The sequence below is a fragment of the Cuculus canorus genome, chromosome 6, assembly GCF_017976375.1.
Source record: "Cuculus canorus isolate bCucCan1 chromosome 6, bCucCan1.pri, whole genome shotgun sequence".
In the NCBI taxonomy this organism is placed as follows: Eukaryota; Metazoa; Chordata; class Aves; order Cuculiformes; family Cuculidae; genus Cuculus; species Cuculus canorus.
The window spans coordinates 10,849,546-10,866,497 of record NC_071406.1 but is presented as its reverse complement, the minus strand read 5'-3'; the positions used below and the strand labels follow the sequence as shown (position 1 = coordinate 10,866,497).

General features: G+C 45.3%; 1 protein-coding gene across 2 annotated transcripts in view; it reads right to left on the bottom strand.

Annotated features, from left to right (window-relative positions):
* The window catches only part of SLC12A8 (solute carrier family 12 member 8), a 60,527-nt gene that overhangs the window by 16,729 nt on the left and 26,846 nt on the right, over positions 1–16,952 (bottom strand). For both annotated transcript variants that reach the window (XM_054070417.1, XM_009571526.2), the window contains 2 exons: positions 7,801–7,914; positions 959–1,046 (listed from right to left, as the gene is read on the bottom strand). In XM_054070417.1, the coding sequence (XP_053926392.1) occupies positions 959–1,046; positions 7,801–7,914 (202 nt within the window). The remainder of the gene's footprint in view (positions 1–958; positions 1,047–7,800; positions 7,915–16,952) is intronic.

The window sequence follows — 16,952 nt, the reverse complement described above, 5'->3', positions numbered from 1 at the left end:
TAGGAGACATTTAAAGGTCCTTTCCAATCCAAACTATACTACAGTTGTATGATTCTTCATGCACACAGGTCCCCTTGTCTGGCAATATCAGTAAATCTGCAGCCAGCCTGCTCTACAACCTCAGGCATGATCCTCCCCTGCTATCTTTGGCATTTCCAGTACTCAGGAGGAGGGATAAGCTAGGCTTCCTGCGAAGTCCAGACAGCAGAGATGTGAATAACCACAGTCCACCCTTCTGTGATTTTTTCTGTGTCCTATGGAACCCCTTCACTTAAAACAAGCACCAATTTCATTAGGAATCTCTCTAAACTCAGAATATCCTTCCTTCCTCTCTGAACACTGGTACACAATTAAACATAATAATTTCAAAAACAGTTTAGGTGGCAATGAAAACAGGCAGGAAAGCCCACTAAGGTTTTTTTTAAATATGTAACAGCATTTTATTCCTGGAAAGCAGCATTTTATGGGGGAGAGCATTGCTTGGGGATGCATGGATCCTGCTCCTTACAAATAGGTAGGTTATCTTACCAGTCTTGGCCCCATTTTTCCAATAATAAAAATTATATCTTTCTTTATAATACATTTTAAAATATTTGTTATATTTTTTATTTATAGAAGAAAAAAGCACTTCAAAATCAATGACAAGAAATGACAAAATCACACACTCCAAGTCTTTGAGAACTTTACATTCCACTCTGGGACATCCAGGTTTCAGCAGCACAACTGCTGTCACCAACACACATCCACCCAGCAGAGGAGGGACTGATTACATCTGTGTTAATGAACCTCTTCTATAACCCACTCAGAGTAGGTGGTGGTAATGGACAATAATTTGAATGAGATCCAGACTTTAATTTTCCAGATGGCTGAGTAATAAAAGGTTGATGGGAATATAAAATGGATTGGTCACATCCAGGGCAGTCTCCAAAGAGTAAATTTTCCCAAAACTATGACTTACGAGGTGCCAATAGCAGCCAGAGACCCCAGGGGGATGTTGGTAGCAGGCTTCTGGAGATCTCCGCTCATATTGAACCCAGCCATCACACCTGGATTATGTAGACATAAATTCAATTTAAAGTTAATCTAAGTTATAGCATATATAACACATATTATAATATGTAACATACTTTAATCTATCAGTTAATTGATCGCTTCAGAACAGTAACTGTATCACTTCATTGCACTTAAAACACAGATGAACACTGACTCCCATCAGTTCCTTGGTAAGAAACTGTTCGTGTCTTTAAGAGAAGAAAGCCACCACTAACATGTCTACAAAGAACTCATTGTCCAGTTTGAACAATGCTGGGGGGAAGGGAAAGCAAAAAAAAAAAAGCAGAAATCTGAACAAACCCCATCTTATCTTAATGCAAACCTCACAGAAACCAGCGCTGTCTGTCCAATTGTTGAAAAGAAAAATGCTACTGTTCATTGGGGCAGTGCATTCAGCAGGTGGTACTGCCCCCCCAGACCAGATCCATTACAGACCCCTGCATTCATGGGGCACAACTGCTGTTACAAAACAGCCTGTCCTGGCCGTGTTTAATGACGATCACACGTGCATTTAGCAGGGTGCTCGTCACGTAGGTGGCACCTTCCAGCCAAGGGATCTGCGTTGGAAGTAGGCATTATCTCTACTTTGCAGATAGGGAAACAGAAGCACTGAGAGGTCAAGTGATTGTCCAAGCGTCATCCAGAAAACATGTGGCAGGACTAAGAATAAAGTACTGAACTGTTATTTTAGGCCACAGTACAGGGTATTGTACAATCAGACAGTCCTTAGCCTAAAAAATTGCCATCTAAAGACCCAAGAAAGGGAAACAGGATGGAGCAGAGGATATCCACGTTAAGGCTAGGAATCTGAGGTACAAATGGGTTTTGAGATTTTGCCCACAGTTGAAGAAGGATTCATACCAGACTTGGCATGAAAACACAACTTTTTTGTCAAATTGTCCCAAAATTTTTCCTAGAAGACTTCAGGTATCTTCTATAAATAAATCAACAAAAAAATAACCCCCAACCCCCCACCCCCTCCAAATTCCCCTGTGATTTAGAATCCTGATGACAATTAGGCCAATTTGAAGGCAGGGCAGAAAATTCCCTTTAAAACAGTAACTTCTGCCCATTGCTGTCCCAGCCCTCGAATGTCAGACTAACATCTTCCTAAGGACGCGCTCGTGCGACAGTCCCTGGGAGCTGGGGTGAGATCACCACAGAACAACAATGAGGAGGAGGACGCCAGTGCCATGATGCTCACAGCATCTGCTAACCCCAGCAGCAGGAGACCAAACATGGATCAGTCTGCCACTCAGATGCCAAGTCCAGCAGCCATTCCTCATTTTCAGAGGGTACAGGAATGATGAAGTCAGTCTCTGAGGCTGCAAATCTGAGTGGATAGAGCTCTGAATTAGCATCTAAGGGTTTGTTTATTTATTTATTACTGATATTTTTTCTTTGATTGTCTTTATTCCCGTCTTGATCCATTCTGCCCTGTCGCGCCCCAATCATCCCATTCAGCAGTCATTCTTTTCCGTCCTCCTTTCCACCACAGAGCCAGAGCTCTAACAGTCCCCATGTGCTTCTGGCATTCCTCAGCTCCTGGAAGAGCTGTCTTGCAGATTCAGACCAGATTTGAATCCTTGACACCATACCGAAAACATTACAAATCAAAATGAGTTCTTAATTTTCTCCTGGAAGACTATTCCGTGGATGTACTTCTGAACAGCACTGCTAAAAGCCCATCAGCTGGTGTGCTTTTCCCCAGATGAAGTTTCCAAGCACTGTTCAAACACTGCTCCTTTTAAGAGCTACACAACAGGCTCAGCTGGAGGTGAGGTAAGTTAGGAAGGTAGACATCCATGGAAATGATCACAAACAGAAAGCTGCTATGAAGCATTCTTCGGTGACTGTGCAATTCAGGGGCAAAGCAGAAAGTTGAGAATAGTCAGAATTTTTCTTCTAGAGGGAGTAAACTATTGTCAGAAGAACAGCTGTTAATCTCATGTGCTTCTTGGCCAAGTTTCCCAAACGTCTGGCACCACCCCTAAATCTCCCAGCTTGAGTTTGATTCACCTCTTCCTCATCCAAACTCCTACCTCAGCAAAGCACTGGGGAAACACCAAAATGGTGTTTTCTGGACTGAATATGAAAAAAAGTTGAAGACGTGAGTCATCTGTGCAGCAATGACTACACAGCCCAGGCTGCCTCATTGCCTTCCTCTCACAGACCCACACATTTCAGGGGTAGCCAGGGGATGACTTGCCAGAACCCATATAAATGAGATCTTGAGATCAATGACTGACCTCCTGCCCAGCAGCAACCAGCAGTCAGACTCAGGTCAGTGCACACCATTAATTTCAGTCAGGACCCCCAGGAGGTCACTAGAGTCTCACTGCTTCCACTGGCCACCACAGAAGGAAGCGACATGGATATTCTCAGTCACTAAGGCCAAAGTCATCCTAGTACAGAAGGATGGACAATCTGGTAGCATAGAAGCACAAACAATTCTAAAGCCTCCTCTAGCTACTCAAGAGAAGAAAAACCCTACACTTGCATATAAAATTCAACAATGTAGAGAAGCTGGGACGTTCCTTCCTCCAGACACAGACCTATCCCTAGGGAAATGGCCAATCCCTTCTGAACTTAAGCAATCATATCTGTAGATTGTCCATGGAGAAAATTATCCACCTCTCTGTTTCAGCGAGATAGCAGGCTGGATTTTCCACACTGCCTATTATCTCAGAGAACAGCAGATAATGACAAAGCTTCTGGACAAGGAAACATGAAAACACTGTAAACTCAGCCAGGAAATTATGGCTGAGACAGTCTGTACGTTGCTGCTATTCCCAGCGTAATCCTGTCCTGGGCATCATCCAGGCAATGAATACGTGCATGAAGGGACCACCTACATTGTATACCTTAGACACAAGCAACAGCTCCACCAGCTCCAGCTTCTAACTCTACTAGCTATGGTTTGCAAGCAGTCACAACTAAAGTTATATACATCCACTGCATTTTCAAATAAATTTACTATAAAATATAAAAGTGGGGTATTTTCCTTCACCCAAGAGGTGAAGAATGGAAAATCTTAGATAAGAACTGTAGCTAATTTTTTTAAAGGGCCAAATTCTCCACTGATGTAAGCTGGCACCTCTCCATAGGCTTCAATGGAGTTGTGCCAGTTTACATCATCTGATAACTTAGCCCAAAACTTCTAAATCTATTTGCTGTCATTCTGTAGGTGCCAAATATGGTTTATTTCAGAACTGGTTTCAGCACGATAATATTTTCCACTAACGCCACTTCAAACATTGTCTTACTTTCTTGTATCACATGACAACACACTTCTTTCATTAGACAGAAAACCTTAGGGATTTAGTAGGAAAAGGAAAATACTCTCTACATGATAGAAACTACATGTAACTTCACTTGAAAGCTGCACCAATAGTTGCATGATTGCTGCTACTGTCACCATGCAGTCCTAGAGGTTGAACATGGGAAGGTAGTTCCTAAGACTCCTATCCCATGCAAAGCCCTGTTTGGATGGGTGTCTGGATGTTTGTGTATCACAGCACGGTATCAAAACATGTGCCTAAAGAAGTTATTTACAAACACGCAGAAAAACACTTGATTAACGTCCTGAATCTTTGCAGGGGTATCCTCACATCTTCCATAGTGAGTATGTTCAGTCTTCTTGACTGAAGTCGGCAAATCTAAGTCTTCCATGCCCTTGCATTCCCGTTTAGCCCAGATCTAGATGTATATTTTGGATCGCTCAGCTACTTCTCTATTATTAAATGACAAACCTGGGGGAATGAGGCCAGCCACACTGCATATCCAGCTGAAATGGTTTTAGTAGCTATTACCCAGTACGCAAATGGGCCAGCCTCTGCTTAACACTGATCAACTGTAAAATTGGGATAACTTCACTCACGTTGCTGGAGTCGTACCAATAAAATACAGAGAACAGAGAAAACAACCGGACCTGCAGCAAAATGATCAAAGGAAGTTTTCTCATACAAGGCAGCATGTTGCAACCAGTCTACAAAAGGCTGGGACAAACATCCTTGGCTGCAGTGCCCTGGCCAAAGCAGCAGCTCCTCTTGCCCGTTCAGTCCTAGCAAAAGTCTCCTTGTAGGTCCCCACTCCTTCCCGAGGCAGCTGCCCCTCTTTGCTTACCAGCCTGTATTTCTGCAGTTTCAATTTCACAGCTATTCCTCGTAGAAACAGGCAACTTAAAACCCTTTTTCTTTACAACACAAAGACTGAACTTAAACCGGTTGAATTCAGATAACCATTTTGGAAGGCAAGTAAAGACCTTATTCTGAAGAGATCAAAATAATTTCACTTCAAAGGGGAACACTTCATCTCAGAAAGGCCCAAACATCTTGTTTCACAATTTAGTAAACATTTTTTTTTAAAAAAAAATTGTGTTATCAAAACAGCGTCTTAGATTGTAAACCAGAATATGCTAAAAGAACAAACACAAGGCTTAATAATAAAACATAAACAGATCATTGCTGTGGGTCACAGAAATGTTTCAAATTGGCTCAAAGTAACCCCTCAAAAATACACAACATTATTTCACTGAAACTCTCCCCAAATTTCAGATGTATCTTAACCCAGTGTTTTGGCTTGGCCACCGCAGGGGGCCCAGCAGAGGTGGGTATCACTTGGGGATGATGCTGGGCAGGAGCACGAGCATGGGTTGGAGGTCACAGTCTGGGAGTGATGTTTGGACATCCTTGCCATTCGTTTTCACACAGATGTGTTGGGGACTGATGCTGACGCTCACTTGCAATCCGCATCAGGCTGCCTGCTCGGTACCAGAGGCGCTGGCAATCCTATCGCATCTCTCCAGCCTGCTATTAATACCACTGCCAACTCAGTCCCTGAAATGTTATCTCCAATCTTGCAGACCACCTGTCCTGCAGGCGGGCTCGGGCTGCATCCAGGCAGTGTCCGCAATGCGGTGGGAAGCAGCTCTGCTGCAGCACGTGGGACCCTGAGAAACCCCGGGTTCCCTCTGGAGCCCTAGCATTGCACCCCCATCGTGGGAGAAAAGGTGAGCAAAGACAGTGTGGGTCAGACGGGACATGGGGAAACCGCAGCCCACACTCATTGCCGCAACCTTAGGAAATGTGAGTTTTAACCCCAGCACTTCTGAAGTTGCACCGGGCTCCCTGTTTGTGATCCACAGCAGAGAAGTATTGACTCCCAACTTCTTAAAAATTTCTTAATCAGATCAAGAGTTCCTCCACGTAGTGTGTGGAACAGAGCCCAAGGCTCCTGAACTCCACAGTGCTACAAACAGCAATAATAGGAGCAAAAGCGATGTTGTATGGTACCACTGGCACTGCTGCTCCAAAGGATTACTTTAAATCCTGTAAAAAACCAAGCAATTAAAAAGACACATGAAGAAGCTCTGCAGCAACAGAAGTAATTATACATCAGCCCAAACCATATTTTCAGAGAATGTTTAACATTGCTACTGGTATTACTACTGCTAACTAACAAAGCAACAGGCTGCCAGGGCTTTAAATAAATTATATCTATTAGCTTTGGCCTTCTTCCTAGCAGCCAGGCATTAGCAGTGATGAAGAACTGTTTAATATGGCTAATCACTGTAATTTTCTGCAGAGCTTTGTCATAACTCTTCTTTCTTTTGCAATTATGGAGGTGGAAAAAAACGCTTTTCTGCATCAGAGGCAGGGCTTATGGGGAAGGTCTCTTTTTCTGGCTGGGGGGCTTGCTTGGGTCAGGCAGAAAGACAGAAAAAAAGCCAGCCTCTCCATGGCGTCGAGAGTTCATGCAGGCAGGTTTTCCAGGAGGAAGTCTACATGGAGGCAACAGCCATTCTGATAAATCGGAAGAGGGAATTTCAAACCAAAATGTAAAATTCCTGCACTAGGTGCACCTGACAAACTAACAATTTCTGCTAGTCCTCTAGTCCATCTGTTTCATAAAACCCTTTCATTTGTCTCGTGTACCCACAGCAATTCTGTGAACAACTTCCAGTGAGTTGCTTAGAGCTAATCCACTGAAAATTCATTCTGTAATCCAAGGATTCATCACTATGGAAACTGCTTATAATCATTATTTTTTATAGCTTAAAAAAACCCAGCATCAACAAAAGGTATTGTAACTCCAGCTGATAGTTATTTCATTCCCACTGAGGATTGCCAGCTTTGGAAAGGGGACACAGATCTTCCTGGTAATTTAAGAGAATGGATAATATGAAAGCATCCAGTCAAGCTTATCAGCATGAGCTCTGCTGACACGCAAAGATTCATCTGTGATGCCATGCAGAGAGTGGTGGGTCAGCATCACGAGTAACAGCATCATACCGGCTTGGTCACCCATTCATGGTAAGGCTGGCGGGAAAGCCTCCCTGTGCCCTTCCCACTCTCCCAGTGCAATCAAGCCACAAGGCTTATCTAATAAGATAAACCATGACCATCTCTTTTTAAAAGGCTTGATAGCTTGTGGTGTGAGAGCATCAGCCAAGACTCGTGCCTGAGATTTGTCCTTCATTTACAGTACCACGTCAACCCTTAGAGTTGATCAGCAGTTTCTGACCACAGAGAGACAGAAGAGCACATTCAAGTGATCAGGATAGGACTGTGCAAAATTTGAGATGCTGAAGGAAAGCCTGAACATTTTGCATGGACCACATGAGTCTGCTACAACCAAGAGTGGTCCCGCTTGCCCTGCCGAGCCACTCACAGGAACTTCCCTTGCTCCTGCTCATCTCCGAGATGTGACCATGGGGGAAATAGAAGAGGATAAAATTCACTGTACCTGTGGCAGCTGGGAAAAACACTCCAAAAACAGTGAAGAAGGACTCCCCCTGGCTGTAGTCTGGCAGTGTGTTGTTGAACATGAGCTCTTCAGAGTAGCCAACGAAGCCATACTCTGCAAAGAGACAGAGGGTGAGAGGAGAACCCCAGAAACCACAGGGACTGCAGGATACTCTCCAACCCACTCTTCGCTACCACTCATCCTCTAAACACATTTGACAGCAGCAGTTGTTTCCAGGGACAGTTTGAAAGGATGAATGTGGACTTGTTTAGTGAGGGGAGAAGGCAGGGAAGACACCACTGTGCTTACAAGGGTGCCAATGCCGGGGAAAGGTGTAGCCAACAGTGGGTACAGTGGTGGAGGCCAGCATGTTGAGCGGCACCACCAGGCTGGGAGGCTATCACCAAGCCAGAACGCAGGTCACGCTGAGTCCTGTCTACAAGCAAGCAACGTATCTTCCTGCAAAATTTGTCCATGGAAGAAAACTGCTCTGGGGATTGGCTAATATTTATACCTATTTATCCATGCCACTTTGATCTTCTTTCCAAATAGAGCAAAATTATGCTGCTGCAAGACAACCATATCCCATTCTTGTGTTTCTGCCAGTCAAGAAGACTTGAGATGTGTCCACGCTGTGAAGCTGCTACCAACACACCCAGTTTATACACTGGTTGGCCATGAGCCTGAAGACAATAAAGCCAGTTTGTTGCAGGGTGTGCTCTCCCCTACAAGGTGGGCTTCCCAGCAGAGAAGGAATAAGGGGTTCTAAAACTGTCCACTGCTCTCTGATGCTGCACTTACCTTCCTGCTACCATTACTCCCCTGTTGCTGTGTTATCTCTAAACTAGGGCTACACATCAGACTGTGCACCATGACCAGCTGCCACTCTCCAAAATCTTCTGCAGATGTTTATCACTTGCCCAAAAAGAAGCAAATGCCAAGACCTTGGGCTGTGCCCCACGCTGACTTCTGTCAAGTTCTTCCAAGGTCACATACACACAAGTTTTACTTTCCAAAGAAAAAGTTTTACAGAAGATACAAGAGAGAGGAAAGCAATAGGTAGGATATCAACACTGTGCAACTGTTTTACTGGGTAGTTATGAAGGAACCTGCTCCATCACTGCACGCTGGAAAGATAGGTCAAATTCTTCCACAAGCTTTGATTTGTTAGGAATAGTTGAGCCCAACAGCTGAAGTGTTGGCAGGACATTTATTAGGAAAGATTTTAGATGCTTGCAGGCAGAAAAATGATAACTCATGAAAAGCAGTTTAAAGAATTAATGATATGTCCATGAAACAATTTCATTTTTCAACAGGCAAGACTGCTTTTAATGGAGTACCTTAATCTGTGGAAACTTCTCCTCCCTGTCAGTGACCTAAATGCTTGTGCTAGCCAGGGTGGGATGTAGGCAAAGTTGGTTACTTTTTCTGTCCTGCCACTACAATCTGTTTCCACCAGACATGTGACTGCAATAACTTGAATTTTCTCATAAGCAGGCAGGATGCTGTTTATGGCTGCACAGGGTGACAGAAAGAAATTAAAAAAAAATACTCCATCAAAGTTGTCCCATGCCTCAAAGACAACGTTAAATATGTTTGAACAATAGATTAAACCAGAAAATTAAATTGGAGCTCTGAACACAAGACATATCCATTTAAAGTCTCAGAATATAACAAACCACAGAGCTTTTAAGTGGCCACAGAAAAATCCTATAAGTAATCAAAAGTTTCCTACTATAGCTGCATTTAGTGTGTTCCCCAAACATGGACAGAAATAGACTGATAGAAAATGTCTCCTGCAGCTAGGCTTTCTAGAACCACCACTTGTTGCTATCTTCATCAGCAACAAGTCTCAGATGAGATTTAAAGAGAGGAGCTCACTGACGTCTGGACCCCATGGATGTCTGCAGAAAGCGCAACTTCTGGAGAAATTAAAAGGGGGGTTTGTGTAGGCTATACATTCTCACAAGACCGAACCTGAGCTCCTTCAACTGGAGCTCAAGCCCTCAATGGAATGGCATGTGGACAGGCTGAAAAACTCCCACCAAACTGCTCGAGGAAAATTTCAGTCCCCGTTCAAGGGATTTTTTCACAAAGTATGTGCTTGTCATAGAAACGTTAATGTTTCATTAGTCAAACAAAAGGAGTGGGTAAAATATTCCCTTCACTCTACAGGCCTTCTCCATTATGTGCTTCACAGCAGCATCAGCAAACATATCTATGTCACTATAGACAAAAGTTTGCCTCACTGATTCTTAAAAATCTCCCGAGAGCCTCTCTTTTTGTCTTAGTCTCACATGTTTTTGTCTTCATCATTTATGTTTCCCCCAGTGCCTAACCAAAATGAGCCACTTTGAAGTTCATGATGCTATTTCTTGTCTAATCAATAAGTGGCCTGCATTCTTTAATAGCATCCTTTCACCTACTGAAAACCGTCCCCATCCTGCACGGGCACAGTTAACAGCTTCTGTCAGGCTGCAAAACTTTGTTTGTCCTCATCAGCTACCAACTGTCCTTTTCACACCACTTCACAATGCACACGATGTCATCTGACCCCCTCAGGCAGGCTACTAAGTGTAAATTTTGGGTAGAAGAGGCAAAGCCCAAAGCCATGGCACGTGTCATTGGAACCACAGAAAGTGACAGCCATGGATTTGTTGAAAGAGCCACAGGATGCACCTATGGGACTATCCCCACCTCTGCTTCCTTTCTTCGCAGCGCTGGCGGGCAAGAGGAAGCCCAGCCATTCCACATTTCCTCTGTATACAGAACCAGGAGTTTTCACATCTTATTAATGAAAACTTTATCCAAACGTTACTTGCTACTGCAACCTTATCTCTCAACCCTCCCGTGAAGCAAATCTCTTGTCCCTTTTGATTGGTTTTATACGAGTATTTGCAATCACCATCAATTTAACCAAGCCATGGCACATGACCACAGAGCTGAAAACAACTTGCTGTATCTCCTGGCTGCCCTCATGTCTGCGACCAGAGCAAGTCATCTGTGACCTTTCAGCTGTCATATTAATAGGACTAATTGTAGCTGACGGGGCAATTGGGCTGAAAATCACCCAAACCAAAACAGGAATCAGCAACTGAGACCAATCGGTTAAACCAACAGAGCTCTTAGTGGGTTGTTCACAGAGTCAATTATCCACATCCCATTGAAAGTGCACTTCAAAAGGACGAGCTTCGGAAGGAGGAGGGAAGGAAACACGATAGGGTCTATATTTGGCTCTCTGATCTCCAAACAAGGCAAGATCATTTTATTAAGTTTTCTCTCGTAAGAGGATCTTTTCCTCCAGCTAACTGCTGGGTACAGGAGATCTAAAAGCCAGGTTACTCACTTCTCACTTACTATGAAATGTTTGTCTGACAAATTTTGCTCTCAATTAATTTACGCAACCCCGCAGCCTCTAACTCCTGCCTTTAATAATCCTACTGTCCTCTGTCTTGCACAGGGCTGGAGCTAAAGTGCTATAAACAATCTTTCCAGCATCACGCTAGAAGGAAAAGAATCTGATTCCTTCTCTGTGCCATATTGGCCTTACGGAAAATGCACAAGGAAGAGCAGTAACAATTTATTTTCATCATTATATACTCAAGAAGCAGGCAAATAATGGATTTCTCAAGTGGTTGAGCTGAAGTAAATCATAGAATCATAGAATCACTAGGTTGGAAGGGACGCACTGGGTCATCGAGTCCAACCATTCCTAACACTCCCTAAACTGTGCCCCTCAGCACCTCGTCCACCCGTTCCTTAAACACCTCCAGGGAAGGTGACTCAACCACCTCCCCGGGCAGCCCAATTACCCTTTCCATGAAAAATTTTTCCCTGATGTCCAGCCTGAACCTCCCCTGTCCGTTCCCCCTTGTCCTGTCCCCTGTCACTTGGGAGAAGAGCCCAGCTCCCTCCTGTCCACAACCTCCTTTCAGGTAGTTGTAGAGAGCAATAGGGTCTCCCCTCAGCCTCCTCTTCTCCAGGCTAAACAACCCCAGCTCTCTCAGCCGCTCCTCATAAGACTTGTTCTCCAGCACCTTCACCAGCTTCGTTGCTCTTCTCTGGACACGCTCCAGAGCCTCAACATCCTTCTTGTGGTGAGGGGCCCAGAACTGAACACAAGGTTCAGTTCAAGGTTCAAGGTGTGGTCTCACCAGTGCTGAGTATAGAGGGAGAATAACCTCCCTGGACCTGCTGGTCACGCCGTTTCTGATACAAGCCAAGATGCCAATGGCCTTCTTGGCCACCTGGGCACACTGCTGGCTCATGTTCAGTCAGCTGTCAACCAGCACCCCCAGGTCCTTCTCCTCTGTACAGCTTTCCAGCCACTCTTCCCCCAGTCTGTAGCACTGCACAGGGTTGTTGTGTCCCAAGTGCAGGACCCGGCATTTGGCCTCGTTAAACCCCATGCCATTGGTCTCAGCCCAGTGGTCCAGCCTGTTCAGATCCCTTTGCAGAGCCTCCCTACCCTCCAGCAGATCCACGCTTCCACCCAGCTTAGTGTCATCTGCAAACTTGCTGAGGGTGCACTCGATGCCTCCATCCAGGCCATTGATAAAGACATTGAACAGGGCTGGACCCAGTACCGAGCCCTGAGGAACCCCACTTGTGACTGGCCTCCAGCTGGAGTTAACTCCATTGACCACCACTCTCTGGGCCCGGCCATCCAAACAGTTTTCAACCCAGGAGAGTGTGCGCCCATCCAGGCCAGAGGCTGACAGTTTCTGAAGCAAAAACAATGGAGGAAAAAATTTACTTAAAACATCTGAATTATTCCTGTGATTTTTGACAAATAAAATCCTTAGAGTTGCCCTTATTAAAATGATGCAAAAAAAATAAAAAAAACACCTAGCAAATTTCAAACATAAGAGCTTCCAGGATGAGCATCCTCCATTCGCAAGTGCAGGGGGACCACAGGGGGCTGCACATCAGCCTGATGCAAATGGAGGAGGAGGAAGAAGACGGCCAGGATTCTCATGTCCCCATGGCCATCACAGATGCCTGGGAGGGGGTACCAGCCTTCAGCTGCTTGGCATCACTGCATCCCCTCTCTGCCCCAGCTTCCACATTTGGGCTTTTCTTGCCACTTTGTCCCACACCTCACCCCATGGAAGAGCATAAAAGCAGCTGAGGTGAGTTTTGGCACACTCAGGACCCACCTTAGCAGAGCAGCCCCTCCATGAAGCCCAGGGTTTCAGAGAAGGACTCAGGGAGGTTGCAGAAAGGGCGCGAGGTGAAGCTGTGGTAACACAGGGTCAGGCCATTATGCAACGGCACAGAGAACGACAGCACTGCCAAGTTCCAGGCAACCTGGAGCTTGTTACAGATTAGTCAAGTCTTGGCCAAATTCAATAAGCCTGTTCACAAGCTTAAGGTTAAGTAAACCCTGGCAATGAGGCAGGGGCTAAATAAGGCAAAAATGGAAAACCACCTTAAGAAACAGCTCCCAGAAGATGGTCACGTATCGTGCTCTGCTTGTGATTAGAGATTTTAATTATGAAGGTGGATGCTGAAGGCTTGAGCGGTGAGGTTTTTTTGTTTTCCTACATAAGAAAGCCCACACGTTCCTGCCTAGAAGTCGCTTGCTGTGATTTGCTTTCAGAGGAGCAGCTGGAATTGTTTGTCTTGCAGTATATTTCCCATGTCTTACCCCAGCATTTTCAGGATCCTGCGTGACGTAAGAGATGGGGAGCCAAAGAATAATTATATATCCTTACCATAATTATCTCCTCTCTCTCTCTCTTTCCCTCTTTTTCTTCCATCTCTAAACCCTCCTGGCATAAGCTCTAAAATCCAGTCATTTTCCCTGGACACCAGTCCAAGCACATGCCCAGAGCGAGGTCCCAATGCAGGTGCCAGAGGCACCCAGACACACCAGCATGGAGGAAACAGGAATGGTCCTCACAGCCTGGTCCAGCAGCTGCCATCTTCACCTGAACACACACTTTCACAGTTATACAAAGCTTCACTCCTTAATGCCAGTCATATGATTGCATTTTTCTCTTCCAAACTCTCAGCCAAGGGCAGGGTATAAGCCTAGGACTTACAAGCTGTTTACTCCCCAGTGGCCAAGTCAAGCAACTATCAGACTGATAACTCTCAGAAGTTGTGGTCTGTCAGATGACTGTTGAGTAGCCTAAACTAAATTAATTTCTACACAGGTTGAAGTGCTTGACCGAAGAGAAGGACTGAAATTCTCTGTCCAATTCCCTTGCAATACTAATTCTTCCCCTGCCTGCAGAAGCTGTTCATCCATGAGTGGTTTGGCAGTCTCCAAACTTACCAAAACATATTTACTGCCCACAGCCTATCACAGAAGAACAGCATCCTCACCTGCCAAAGGAAAATCAAGTGCGCTTGGCCTTAACGAAGCAACATTTTTGTGCCAAACCACCAACGACAGGTTTTTCAGCATCTCATTGTGAAACTGGGGATAAACCGGATTAACCATCCACCTAGAAACTGCGGATGTGAAGAGATGGATGCAAAGCCATGAACGTTGTCCAAACCTTATGGTCTTTCTATCTCCGTGTTCCCCCACACCATACAAATGCTGAAATTGGAAACAAAAAGCAGCACAAGATCTTCTGACACAAGAATGATGCTCGGCACCAACACAACCCAGCTCCAGATGGGTCAAGGCTTCCCCAGCCAAAGAAGTACCTGAACATGCCAGAGAATGACACGGCTCCAGCTGAACAGAACCACCATGCAGCACACCCAGGGAAGGTCACTAAAACAGTGCACCTCTCCGGCAGATTGGCATCATCAAACGGGCACGAAGAGGGCACCAGTGTCATGAATAACGTTTGAATCATCTTTTCCAACAGAATAAAAAATAAATCAAAGTGGTGCAGTCACAAGCCCGGCCCCTCCACGCACACACTTAGTTTCCTGTGTTTGGACTTGTTTAAACATCAATATTAACAATCACATTTCCAGTGGTATTCCAAGGCTGGTTGCTTCTGTAGCTGCGCCTTTGCAGCCGCTCAGCTCCAGCTCCTGAGGTCCTCCCAGTATTTTTTTACCTGAAATTCCCACACTGACCTCTACTCCCAAGTGTTGCCCCACTGATGCCAGGCTGGTACAGGGCAGGCAGAGGCAGAGATGTATGAGAAAAACATGGAAAGGTTGAGAAGGAAAACAGAGAGAGGGAAGCAGCACCAGAGGTAGACTGAGGACAGTATGGTCATTTTTCAATGCCACCAGTCCACTGCTCAACTTACTGTGGACTGACACTCAGCCTGTGAGATGCACAAACAGATTTTCACCAGAATGTCCCACTCCTCTAAGAGATGGGGAACTGGTGAGTCGTGAAAGCAAAGCACATGAAGAGGCAGAGCTGTGCCTCTGGTACAGAAAATAAACATAATCTTTAATAAACTTGTACAGGGATACAAAAATGTTTTTAACGTCTTCCAGGACAACTCCTGCATCACCTTTGGATATACAAGTTCTGGGTGGAAGAGTGGGAAGAAACAGAAGGAAAGTAAAGAGCTGCAGGGGAGCACAGCTGGAGAGCATAGCTGGAGATGCTGCATGTGCAGCCCAGCCAGGACGGAGATTAGCAAACACAAGACTTCTGATATCTGTCCCTGCAGATTCACCCTCTGTGTGTCACAAATGATGTCATGCCTGGGGTTCACCTCAGTTCTCAGGGCTATGTCCTACCTGCTGACAGCTCCCACAGCCTCGCTATTTCTACTCTCGGAGCCTTAAAGCCGGCCTCAGGAAAAAAAGAAGGGGGGATTTTTTTGTTCGGAATACAGGCAGGTTGATGATTATGCAGTGATAAAAGCACAGCTATTACACAATTAACGCCACAGCACATGTCCACATTGACAAATCAGTGCAGAAAGACTGCAGAGCATCTGCTCAAATTGCCAAGGCACTGAGAGATGGGGGATGCAGGAGCTCCTCAGCTCCTGCTCTACACTACCCCAACCAACACAGCTGCTGTCAGCCCTAAGCACAAAGTAGTGGAAAGAAGAGGAGGCAAAACCAGGAAGGGACTGAATCCTCCTGTAATTTCATCCCTAAATCCTAGTTAAACGCATTCACTATCAAAAGAGCCCAGAGAGACTGCAGACTCCAAACTGCAGGCAGCAGGAATGATTGCTGTCTCCCCTTGCAGCAGGAAGGTGTCAGCTGAAAATTAAGGACTGGGTGCCACAGCCAGAATCTCCCCACACCTCACTGGCTGTGGAAAACAGCATTTTCAAAAATGCCAAACCAAAGTTGAGTAGCAAGAGGGGCAGGGAGAGGAGCCCATCGCTGTTTTTCCAGTCCTGGCGCAAAAATAAGCTCATATTCTACCATTAGCACTAGGGAGATGGTTTAATAAATCAGAGCAAACAGTACACTTACGTTTCAAATTCGTCAGAGCTGCAAGTAGCAAAAACCAGACAGGTTTCAGTGGAAAAATACCTTGGCAAACAGCAGTGGGGGTGGGAGAAGGATCAGAGCAAATCTAAAGAAAGAAGGAAAGGAGTTTCCTTGCCTAAAACTTTCTCTGCTCCATAATAAACTCAGCAAACCCCAAATGAGAGAATATCTAAAGTCTGTAATTGAAGGAGTGAAAGCCACAGTTAAAACAATCTGAAAAGGCCAAGCTCTGAGAAAGGCAACTAGAATCCCTTATCTTTTGATGGAAAAGAATGTGCTCCCTGAGATTAATGACGTGTTTACCCAAAAGGAAATCACCGCCCTTCTGAAGCAGTGAGTGTTTGTTCCTCCCAAGCCCCTGTTTTCTGCTCCAGAGCCGATCTCCCAAACCTCCTGTTTAAAGTCAACACACAATACAGCTTCCTGCCGCCACAGGCTCCAAGGGATCCCAGTATTAACCCTCTCCAAAAAAGGTACTCTCCACTACACCTGCCTGTCCCAGATAGCTGCTGCTGGCAGGGATGAAAACAGCATATTTTGGTCACACTTTGAGCACCGGCACAGAAACAGGCATCACGCCTGCAGCTGCCTGCAGCCTTGCTGCAGGACGATGAATCGCCCCCGTGCATAAACAATTCTCAGTTGAGCAGACAGATTAGCAAGCATGGAGACTGACAGTGCTGTCAAGGGAAAGCACTCACTGTCTGTTTTCCTGTTTGCTCTTCTCTGAAGTCTGTGGATGCAGCAAGCGACCTCTTCCCAAGTTG